Raw genomic sequence first — 12,298 nt, 5'->3', positions numbered from 1 at the left:
GTCAATGGCAAGTCTGCAAGCAGATCAAGGGACCTGTACTAAAAACTTGGAGTTAGTTATTATTCAGAACCTTATTTCATTCAGTAAGGATCAGTGAGAAATACGTTTCTCTTTAAAGCCCTTGCACCATCTGCCTGGGTGTGTCTCTCTTCCTTCTGTGAATTTCCTGCTCATCTTCTATCTTGTTCTGATTTCCTTCCCTAAAAACACACAATTCCCTGTTGCGGGTCCCTCAGGCACTTTTAGTGGAGGGAATGGGAAAGGATCAGCACGTACATAGTTAATGCTGGCAATGAAGTAGAGTTGACAAGGCCTGAAGATATCACTGCATTGGCTCAAATTTGAAATGTTTTCTTTACAATCATGAGGGCGAGAAGATTTTTATTTTATAAACGAGATCTTAGAATCTGCACAGTCTGACTACATTCTGCAACCTACATAAATCACAGGGCAGACCAGAACCAGCCCATGTATTGTACAGTTTACACCCCAGATGAAAAACTAATTTCCCAAGGAACTCCTGCCCTAAATAACAGGCCTCACATTAATCCAAAGAGATTGCACTAGAAGCAATCAGTTTACTGCCCTCAGATCACCCGAATCAGCAGCACAAGCATAATCCCACCTGCCCCATGACAAGCAGTACCTTGGGCAGGCATCTGGGGTGTCTGAGAACCATACAGGGAAAGGATGGAGTCTTTAGAGAGCTGTTTCTTTCCGGTTTCCTCCACTTTACTTCCTGGCTCAGGAAACAGGTTGAGGTTTTCAGGAACAGACCCAGCACTTCCAGCTGTTGGCATAGAGCCAGCGATCTGAGGGGAGACAAGTGACGATGAGGATGAAAACATGCAAGACCTAGCAGTGTTTGGAGAAGTCCATTACTGCACGACTCACCTTCCTTGAGTCAGAGACAGAGTTAGAATCCACAGAACCAAAGAGATCTAGATCCTTCTCTAAACTGCTGCTGGGTCTACCATTTGGGATCGAACTGGTCACAGGAGCATCTGAAGGAGACAAAGGTTCAACAGCTCTTCTGGCTGGCTAGACAGCCTTCCTGCTAACTCAGGTAAGGCTTAGTGATAAGGGTGAGTCCTATGTGACTCAAGCTGCTTGTCTCTGCTTTGCTTCTCTACCCAATGGAGGTTATAGTAAAATTCCTTTCCATACCAAAAGCCTACTACTGTATGCAGAGCTACCGCTACTCTTCTATGAAATGCAAAGCAGCCGGGAAAAGGTGCAGCAGTCATCTACTTCCACATGTGGGGGGTGGGTACTTCGTGCACAGCCTATTCTTCAAACGGGTGGCTCCCATTGGCCGGTTTCAAGCCAGTGGGAGCTGCAAGATTGTGCTGGGAGGAGAAGCAGCACCCAGAGCCTCTCTCCACATTCCTCTCCCGCCCCCCGGGCTCGAAGTGTTCACAGATGCACATGGCCTCAGCCAGTTGCTCTGAGCAGCATGCAGGGCCAGGCGAGGTCTGGTGGTTTGGTAAGATTTCTAACTTCAGCCAGCCCAAGTTAGAAAGTCTCTTCATCTTCGGAAGCTTTAAGGCTGCTCTAATCCGGAGACTGCTTGCTTCATTACATACTTGCTCTCTGACCCCAGAGGCCATTTCCTTCCAAAAGGAGGTTGGTTCTTTTTGGCGAGAGGAGAGTGTAATTTAGATTGTCTTTTTACATTAGCACACATCCCAAAGGTTTCTGAACTTTAGCAGCTGTCATCTACTTATAAGCACCACATTTAAATATTGCATGGTCTTTTCAGATAGCTCCAAAGCAGACTCTCTTACCAAGTCCTAGCAGGTCCATTACAGGTTCAGCAGATTTAGGGGGACTCTTCCTTGGTGGTTGCACTTCATCTTTCTTTTGTGGCTTTAAAAAAAAAAAAAATTAAAACCCAGGAATCTGGCAGTGGTTCAAACCTTCTACTTAACCTTTGTCACAAGGGAAAGGATAAGGATTCCATGCTTGAATTATGGCTGCATTGATCCAGTTCAAATCAGCACCATTATACACTTTGAAGAATGAAGTCAAAGCAATGGTAAATCATACTCAGTTTCTCAGAAAGTAAGTAAAGGAATTTAAGAGTGCTGTGCCTGTATCTTAAACTGGATATTTCTTCTGCCACACTCAAGCAAAGCCTAACAAAAACAAGCAAGACAAAAATAATTAGCTACACCTAGGGTTGTATCTCTAACCACTGCGGACAGAGATCCTGACCCAGCTGTGTGCAGACAGCTCAGAATCCCACAGACTTTATGCATTTCACATAGATTTTAGCAGAATGGAACTTAAAGCTTCCCAATATTTGCCCCTTCTGCTCTAAACTATTACCAGATAAGACTTGTAATATCAAGGTTTGCATGCTGACATATGAAGTATCTTCCAAAGGCCCTGAGCAGGATCATAAAATTATTCTGGTACAATAGGGATTAGTATAAACACTAGCACTCTCTTCAAAATCCTGTCTCAAACTCTGCAGCACCATCTTGCTTTCCCTGTAGTTAATGGGAAGGACAGTCAACACAGGCAGCTTATCTTGCTAAGAAACCTACATATTTGTGAACTCTTGCCCAGGACCCACTCTGGACTTCAACTGATAACCCACACTCCAGCTATGCTCATGCAAACTGTATTTTCTGAGACTTACGTACAACTGGCAGGAATTTTCACTGAAGAGCAAGCCAGCATCAGGACAGAAAGCCCAAGAAGGAGTCTGAACACTTGCTTGTTAAGTAGCAAAGGAGCAGCCATGTTAGTTTGTATCCACAAAAACACCAAGAAGTCCTGTGGCACCTTACAGACTAACAGATATTTTGGAGAATAAAATTTCGCGGGCGAAGACCCGCTTCATCAGATGCGTCAAAGACCTAATTCATCAGAAAGGGGTCTTTGCCCATGAAAGCTTATGCTCCAAAATATATCTGTTGGTCTATAAGGTGCCACAGGACTTATTTTTGTACTTGTTCTTATTGTGTTTGCCTTTGCCCTCAAAGTAATTGCAACAGTAGTGTTAAAAGGCAATTGGAGGAGCATTTATCCTACTGGGAAAAGGATTAGTCTGTGTGCTTTCAGTTTCCACTACTGAATAAACGTGTAAGTTTTAACCTCAAAATAAGCAGTTTGTGGTACACCAAGAGCCACTTTACAAATTAGTTTCACAGCAAGTAAAATGCATTTAGCCAGATAGAAGAAGAGTAAGACTGGGCTCCTTGGAAAAAGTCATTGCAGGGTTGCATGAAATTAGATGGCACATGCATTTACTGTAAAGAAGGGAGCCAGAATCTACTAGCCTTATTGTTGGTAACAATGGGGGTGCAGAGGAATGGCATAAAAACAAGGATTTCCTTGTTTTCCACCAAGTAAACTGATACAGAAGAAACTAACGGCCACAAAATTACTCATTTCTTACTGTGAAATTAGGATTCTAAAGGTATCACCATAGGGCTACAGTCACTAGTCTGACAAGACAAGAATGGGAACGAGCAGACAAACAGCTATGGTTGGAGAACATACTGAAATGGCAACTGGGATTAACAGCTATCTGTAAATAGTGGTGGGAGGATGAACACACCTCTCTAAGATGAGCACACTTTGTAATCACCTGGTATTGGCCTGTTACAGAGAAGGCAGGAATATGCAGAACCCCAGTGAGATTCAGTGCATTAACTGCATAATAGGATGAGACCCAGAGAAATCTTATGATTCCATAGTAAGCTGTACCACCTCTACTACACTTGAAAAGAAAATGCTTGCACCTCTCCAGATAGACCTCTACAACTGATCCCATACAAGTACTTTTTGCCTTACCATTTTTACCTTCTCGAAGATAATGGGTTCTAGTTTCTTCTCTGATGCTGACTCACTATTCCTTTTCCATTTATCATCTTTTTCTTTCTGTACAAAGAATTAAACAGAAGTAAGGGTCAAAGATCGGGACATAGCATTAGGAAAGTTAAAACAAACATAGAATTCTAGCATTTCCAAGCAAGTCTGCACTCAACTGCACCCTTCACGACATGAGCTTCTGCTTTTCACTAAGTAACTACAGTAAACTCTTTCATATCTGGCATTCTATCATCTGGAACTCTCAGATAACCAGTATTTTCACCATAGGTAACTTTTAGTTAAGTTTTCAATAAGTACAGTATACTGAAAGTAAATACAAACACAATGTAAGTTTACAGTAGTATTGTGTACTGTTGGTAAATAAAGTACTCTATATACATTTGTTTCTTAAATATCTAATCTTGGTTTTCTTCAGTGCTATCCATTACTAGTTGTGTCTCTTCAAATATTCTGGATAATAAATGTGGCAACCTCCTGGTCCTGGGGCTGCTGCATATGAATGAGATTACTGTAAAAGCTGAACTTCTCTAGTCCAGAACCCTCAGGACATGACCAGCGCTAAATCAGAGAATTTGCTGAACCACAGAATGTCAGTATTGTCTAGCAGCATTACTAACACTCCCACTGCTTACTGGGCTCTTAGAAGACATTCAGGCATAAATTATATCTAAACAACAGCACAGAACACAGAGCCAGGACTGGTAGCTGTAAACAAATTTTATGGGACTGCAGGAAACTTGGCCACATCTACGATAAGTTGACATCTGGCTCACTAACATCAGGACACACCACGGATGTTGCTAGACCAGCAAGAGAGTGCTGGACTAGAGAGGTTCAAACTGTACTTTGGCTTATAAATATCTCCTCTTATCCACCAAATCAATTTTCCCAGTGTTTCATTTAACATTTTATAACCGGTTTTGTCAAGCGTACCCATGGTAATTTTGATCTGTAACAGAGAACACAACTGCAGAATAGTCAGGAGATATTTATTCTCCAAGAGCAGGGATTGAGTTCCAAATAGGTAAAACAATTCACAACACAAGAGAATTCAAAAAGGTCTGACCCTATTGAAAATACTGTTTACTCAGCTGAAGGTTGACAAATAAGTCTTGATGTCCAGACCTGTACATTTGACGGTTTTGTGGTGATGCAATATATTTGAAGTGAATTCTGAATTAGACAGATATGGGCACAGCATTTACAAGTTTGACATATCTTCTACCCAAGTTCTTAAGAATGAGAGACTAACCCTGAGTGCATTAATGTCAAGGCTTCGATCCATATATTTCTTCTTCTCATATTTCTCTCTGATAAAGACCTCCACGGCTCTGCAAGAGGCTGGTTAAGGATGAATGACTCAAAAGTGGAAGCTGTACATAGTATTGACACTAGTCATTCCGATATATGGGATCCCATGTATCTGAGGGTACGTCTGCATAGCAAAGAAAAACCACAACTGACTTGGGCTTGCAGGGCTTTATCAACTTCCAGGCTCAGGCTGGAGTTCAGGATCAAGGACTCTGCAAAGAGGGAGGGTCCCAAGCCCAAGCTCCAGCCTGGAAGTCAGCACAGCCATGAAACAGCTCCACTGGCCATTCACAGGAATCAATAGGGTTTCAGAGTGCCTGGGGCTTTTGAATGTCAGCCCTTGAGATGTTAGCAAAACAACAATGCATATCCCACGCAAGGGCTTCAGGCTGTAAACAGACTGGCTTTACTTAATTCTTATACTCCACAGAGCTTAACAAGGATGATTCAGAACTCTTCCAGGAGCAATGAAACAAATCTGAAACCTTGCACAGAGGGGGCCTAGCTAGAAACCTGTTTTCATGGCTGACACTCAAGCACAAAAAAAAAAAAAAAAAAAAAAAAAAAAAAAAAAATCAGCCACAAGTCTTTATGAGAAGGGCAGTTGCCTTTTAAAAAAAAAAAAAAAGTCTTCTATATCTCCAAGCATCAGGGAAAAAGGATGCTGGTCTGTCTGAGGCCGCCTGAAGGTTTCTGGCAAGTAAGCTTCATAGAGACGATTTGCCTTTCCATTTCCCATCTCCTGCATACACTGCAATGCACAAAAGAGAGACCATTTGTTTCGGCATACAAAAGTTCTATCACACATACCTGTGGTGCAATGCCACCCTCCCAGAGCCTTAAGCACCTCTGTTAAGCTAGCAGAAGTATTTATTTAAGAACAGTTATTTGAAGCTTGTTCTGTGCCTTTGTGGCACACTGAAAACCCAAATATTTAGAGAGCTTAACAACACTTAACTGGAATAAACCGCGTCCTAAACTTCGGAGCAGCTAGAGAGCATGAAGCTATATGGCACAGGAGGAGCATGAGGGACTCTCTTTAATCCTTGGGGGAATTTCATACTCAGAACATACAGAAAGGAAAATCCCATGAAGCCAGACAGCATATACTCTGACCCATGAAGGGCTGGTCCCCATGGCACATTGTTTTTCCATTCCAAATCACCATTTTCTTTGCAAGATTATACCAGTCAGGTTTGAGTTACGGAAAACTTTCCCCAATAGCCAGCCTACACTCCTCCTTCCCTTAATTCCCTGCCATTGCTCTAGTTCCACCCTATGGAGCTCTCCCTCATCAGTGTTTACACCCTTTTATACAGTAGGGTCGTGCCTGACTTACCTCCCGCTCTTTAGTTATTTGTCTGCTGGGTGGTAATTACACAGCAGTCTTCCCTTTAGTCAGTCTTTCTAGGTGGGACGCCTTAATAGATGTGGCATTATAATGTCTTACAAATAAGCTTTGAGATCCCAATTAAAGGGAAACTAGCTGTAAGACCAGAGAATTATCAGTGCTAGAGTTGAGTGAGAATGAGAGATGGAAATCAGAGGATTTTACCGCAGCAGGTGTTGCCACCCTGCAGGGCTGATCAAACATGACACCCGATCACAGGAGGCTGTGTCTGTGCAAGAGCAGAGCTCTGCAACCGATGTGCCAGAGCACACCAGCATGTCACGATGCTGTGCTCAATGCGCCTAGGAGCTGTGCGTTGGGAGTGCCACCTGCCCCTCTGCATATGTGCCCCGCTGCTTGGTGGGAGAAGCACGTGGCGTGGCGCTGGCGAGTCACTGGCATTGAGTTTAGTGGAGGTGGGGGCGCCTGGCTCTGGGGGAGGGAGAGGGGATTGGGTTTGTTATACATGGGGTGTGCTATGAAGTTATAACGAGTGCTACAGTGCACCACAAAGTGCTCAAGGTTGCTGAGCATTGTGCTAATTTGGGCACTGATCTCCCATTCTATACGGCCCAGAGTAGGCGAGGCGCAGTCAGCAACACGTCCACGCTTATCTAAGCAGTTATTTGTTTCAGACAAACGTTGCATCAATACAACCAGAGCCCGTTTTTAACTCGGGGACGTCTGTCACAGTCCCAACAGGCCATTGATTTTAATTGGTCAGCTCATCATAGAGCTAGCCGTGTTTTGTTTTCTAACTGTATAGGGAAGAAAACTTTATGGTCATTTTAAATAAGTCTTCCTATTGTTTCACTCTCCCTCCACTGGACTCTCAGGTAGTTTAACACATTTACTGAATCTCATCCTGCCAGAGGAACAGTTCTAATCACGTTATATGGTCCAACCCCATTTTTACTTGTATCTGTTCTTGGGTCCACTGGTCAAGATTGACAGATTTCACTCGGGATATGTGAACTCCTAGATTCCGGTGGATCCCAGCGCAGCGAATACAAATGAACACACCAATATTCCAGGATGCCCATCGTGGCCCTGTGAAGGGACATCAAAAGAGGAGGTCATACACACGTTCAGAAACCCCGGTGGCCAAAATCTCTTCCGAGAAACTGTACCAAGTGAACTGTGGCTTGAAGAATTTGCATTTTCCATCTAGATTGGTAATTGGGCTTAGACACTAGCAATGAGTTCTTAAAAAAAGGTAACAGGTCTAAATATAAGACTGAGGGAACAAATCTGGCATATCTGTGTACCAAGAAGTGAAACCAGAGTAATCCCAGGGGTGCAGAGGGTGTACTATTAGATCATCCTTTCATCTAACCCCCTTTTTTTAGGTAATCTTTTAGATAGCTTGCAGCCAGTGTCCAGCCGTGAGACCCTTACTGGAGGGGGTGCTTTCAGAATTTCAATTCAGCCTGGAGAGAGAGAAATCAGTATTACTGGCAATGTTAACTAAGGGTCAGATTTTTGCATCAGACTATGTCAAACACCGCTACTCAAAGACGAGCTGCACTTAGTGTTTGAGTCATGTGACATGAAAACAAGGAACATGACAAAGTCTTCCATTACTCCTGGAAAATAAAAACAAAATTTATTGTATGAGGAATTGGCCCTGTTGCTTAGGTTACAGATGAATAGAAGAGCACAGCAATTTATTCATGCTCTCAGTTCCAATAACTGATTGACTCTCCACCTTAGGCAGAGTGAGTGGACATTAGGGTTGTAATCCTGAGAGAGAAGTTGATACACAGTTTACTCTTCAGTCCTTAGACAGTTTTGGTTTTAGATGCAAGGTTAACATGCAGCTTTCAACAGACAGAAGAGCTCCAAGGTTTGGAAGAAGGGAAGTCATGCTGGGGAAAAAAAAACAAGGGAAATCTTTACAAGTTTAATTTCACTCATTGTAAACTAGAACATTTATGCTTATTTCACAGAAAGATTGCACTGCATTGCCAAATGAAATACAGAGCTTCATGGACTGCTATTCATTGCCACCAGGTGGCATTCTCATGACTGCTCCTACCCCAACTCCCCTCTAGAAATATTAGCATTTGAAGTTTGACCATCACTGCCAGCATCAAGGTAGCAACAACTCTGAAAATACCTTTCATTGGGCATAACCAGTTCTCTAAAACCCACAGACCAACTTGGCCACAGTACCTAGTCCTGCTGAATATTTACAAAAGCCCTGCTACCCTACAGTTAGTTTGGTTTGCAAACTATACTTCATGTAACGTCTATTCACACACAATACCAAGGCTGGCCGGCCACCAAAGCGATCCAGCCGATACAGGCATGCATTTGAACATTTTGAGGAGATACTGAGGCACTTGAAAAAAAAAAAAATCACATCTGCTTAAGAAACACAGGACTAGATAAAAAGACAATAAGGGAAAACTGTGTACTTTTAGAAAGCACAAGTGTTCAAGACTTGTATACACGGTTGCATGCCAATATAGGTCTTTTGTTATTTAAAACCTTTGTTTTCCCCCCACCCTTACGTAATTCTAGACATGCCCATCTCTTCAAAATTGAGGGAAGTTACCAAGTCTGGGTACACAATAAGCACTAAGCCTTAGAGCGAGCTCAATCCCCTCTTACCACCTGAAAATTTTCATATCTGTCGGATTCATCTATGATAAAGTGTGGAAGTTAGAATTGGAGGTTTAAAAAGAAAACTCAATTGAAAGATCAGGACTGATTGGAAACAACTCGTTTAAAAACAGACAAGCTTCAGGACTTACTTTATTGGATTTCTGTTGATGAAAAAGAGTTAAGCTGAAGGTCTAAAGAGTGCTGAATAGCTTCAGGGCTTGTCTCTTGCCAACAGAAGTTGAGCCAATAAAACATATGACCTTATCTTGAATATCCTCAGACCAGTAAAGTTGCAAGACCACTAAAAATTAATTTAGGACCACTGATCAAATAACGTTTATTAGCCAGCCCTATATCAAAATCATGGATGCCACACACAATAGAGCATTTTACTTGTTCATTAAAGAAAGTTTTGTAACAGTTACACTTGTCCTGGCCAAGGAGAGCCGTTAGGTGTAATGGGAGGTAAAGTCCTCTGTCAAGTGACCAGGTTAGCACCTAACAAATGGCAGCTGTTGATAATAAGACCTTTTCTTCCTGAATCTGAATTCCAAACCAATGAGATTTAATGGAGCATACAGAAGTGGATCAGTGAGTTGCAGCGCCTTGAAAGGGACCCCTTTGTAGCCACACCAAGCTGCGCACACTCGAAAAGTGGTGCTTTCAAAGCACCACTGTGGAAAGTGCGCAAATATTCAGTTCAGCGCCTTATCAGTATTCTTTGATTTGGCCATTGCATGGCCATTTCAAAGGTTTGGCCAAGTGTGGCCACAGCCTAAGGGTTATACTGAAGATAGACTTAAACCCTAGGCTATATTTAGTGTTTACGGGACCTAAAAAAAAAAAGGGGGGGGGGGTGGGAGAGACAGTGGTTCCTGATGTTGTAATCTCTAATTACATTGTCACAGGTTAAGGCCATTTCACCTTCTCCCTTACAGTAAAACCTCAGTTTATGGACAACTCAGGACTTGAGTCTGTCCACACTTCTGAGATGTTCCACCACCCTGGGGAGGGAAAAAAAAGGATGGATTTAAGCCACATGGTGGTGATGGTAACGGGGCAGGGAGGCAGGGCTCCAGATAAGGTTGGGGCTTTTGACTTTCACGGAGCCAGGAAGAGGGCCCAGATATTCTGCCACTTGGGAGCACTGGGGTTTGGAGCCCCCCATGGCTCCACTCCTGCTTTAAGGTGGAGTGGGGAGGTGCACACCGGAATTTAGCTATAGAGGAACTGCTGGGTGTATCCTTGGAGCAAAAGCCCTCTGGGGGAGGGATAGGGAGAAAATGAAGGGACGGAGCTGTGAGGGTAAAGCCTCGAGCCCCAACTGCCCTGGTCCTCAGATGGCTGCAGCTCCAACTGTTTTCCCCTCCCCTACCCCATGTTCATGACACTTGAGGTCCAGGTCTAAAGCCTAGAGACAGTACAATGTTTGCTGGGTTGTGGTATTTATTAGGTTTCCTCCCTCCACTGCCTGATTGAGGACTCCCCAGTTCCATATGATGTACAGTAAAACCTCACAAATGTGGACAAATACCAGACAAGAACAGGGTGCTTTCATTGGCAGAACCACCTGCAGTGATGCAGAACCCTAGCTCATCATTTCTGTGTTTCATTTAGGAGGAAGAAGCAGAAACAGCAAGGACGAGACATTAAATGACAGCCATCTGCCATCATATTCTGGAGTTTCCAGCTCAGGGAAAATCCAGAAATAACATACAGATTTGAACAAATTCAGATTTATTTTTCATTAAAAGGGGCACTTTCTGCTAATGGACATTTATAAATTACTTAAGTTATAAAAATCCTGTTAGTTGTCAACATTTTTGCTTGGTCACAGCAGATGCTTTCCTTTGAGATAACCAAATTGATTCCCCTCTTCTGTTGCTAAGACCAGAGAAACTGACAACATAATGAGATGAAAGAGACAAATACAATGTCAGGGGTTCCAAAGAGGGGGACGGAGGAGGCAGGTCGAAAAAGAAAGCAGCAAGGTTACTAGGGAAAAAACATGGATGTTGTTTACTTTTTAGAACTTAGGTAAACATTTTGATTCCAATGCATCCATAGGAAAGTTGAAGGGTCAGGGCTACTACTGTGACAGAATTATAAGCATATACACTCATCCCTCATTTAACAAGTACTCTACTTACAAGTACTCACTAAAACGAGGAATGCATATACTTACCACTGTTCACTGAGTGAACTCTCCCCGCCCCCAATACGAGCCGACCCCGGGGTCCCAGGCCGGGGCACGGGCTGACCCACAGCCCCGTGGCCGGAGCTGAGCCAGCCCCGGAGTCCCTGGCCAGGGAGCAGGGAGATCCGCAGCCCTGCGCTTGGCTCAGCTCCAGCCACAAGGTCCCTGGCCAGGGCAGGGGGAGACCTGCAGGGCCCGTTCACACCATTCCCCCATAGTGACTCCCCACGCACCCTCCCCTGCCTGAGACAGGCAAGGTTCAATATAAATAAAGCATCAGTGATTGGTAGAACACAAGCAGCAGCCTGTCAATAGCAACGCAAAGGGTAGCTTACACTTGCGTAACTGAAGTAGCAGCTACAAAGCAAACTGTACAGTGCTAATGGATATTAAGTTAGTGCCAATCAGCACCCATCCTTTGCAAGTAACGAGGAACATGGAAGGAAGCACATTACTTCTTGCTTGGGAGAGCCCTTGTGTTAGAAATAAGACCAAGTCAGTCCTGCTTAGACCCTTCACAAATGCTGGATTGAGTCCAGCTGCACAAATAAAGGTAAAGATCACACAAGACTAAATATATTGCCCTCTACATCCTTCATGTACAAAAGACTCTAATCCTTTAAGGCTAATAAAGGCTTTTGTTTACATTTCCACAACATGCTTAGCTTTGCAAACATTGTGGCTAAAGTTATTCCACTAATTTAAAGCAAACAAGCCTTGCACTTCCTCATGAAATTTTTAGTGCAGATTTTTGTAATCATGGGATCAAAAAAACAAGAGGAAGTTGTTCACATGAAACACTCAGTTCTGAGAACACGGTGCAAGAGATGGTTTATATTCCGTACTGCTAGCCAGTTTCAAGAGAGCTGTTCATGTTCATGACACTTGACTACAACACCTACAAAAACCCCTTATCTGGTTCAGAGACTACTCCAGAAAGTTAG

General features: G+C 43.3%; 1 protein-coding gene across 2 annotated transcripts in view; it reads right to left on the bottom strand.

Moving 5' to 3' along the window:
* Nucleotides 1-12,298, bottom strand: part of SMAP2 (small ArfGAP2) — a 34,007-nt gene that overhangs the window by 3,078 nt on the left and 18,631 nt on the right. The window contains exons 2-8 of one of the 2 annotated variants that reach the window (XM_074976495.1): nucleotides 7,464-7,597; nucleotides 5,823-5,908; nucleotides 5,099-5,177; nucleotides 3,808-3,894; nucleotides 1,788-1,869; nucleotides 895-1,004; nucleotides 647-812 (exon numbers count right to left, since the gene is read on the bottom strand). In XM_074976495.1, the coding sequence (XP_074832596.1) occupies nucleotides 647-812; nucleotides 895-1,004; nucleotides 1,788-1,869; nucleotides 3,808-3,894; nucleotides 5,099-5,177; nucleotides 5,823-5,908; nucleotides 7,464-7,597 (744 nt within the window). The remainder of the gene's footprint in view (nucleotides 1-646; nucleotides 813-894; nucleotides 1,005-1,787; nucleotides 1,870-3,807; nucleotides 3,895-5,098; nucleotides 5,178-5,822; nucleotides 5,909-7,463; nucleotides 7,598-12,298) is intronic. The other variant, XM_074976496.1, reaches the window with a different exon arrangement.

This window comes from Carettochelys insculpta, chromosome 24, assembly GCF_033958435.1.
Source record: "Carettochelys insculpta isolate YL-2023 chromosome 24, ASM3395843v1, whole genome shotgun sequence".
NCBI lineage: Eukaryota > Metazoa > Chordata > Testudines > Carettochelyidae > Carettochelys > Carettochelys insculpta.
This window is presented reverse-complemented; position numbering and strand designations above follow the sequence as displayed.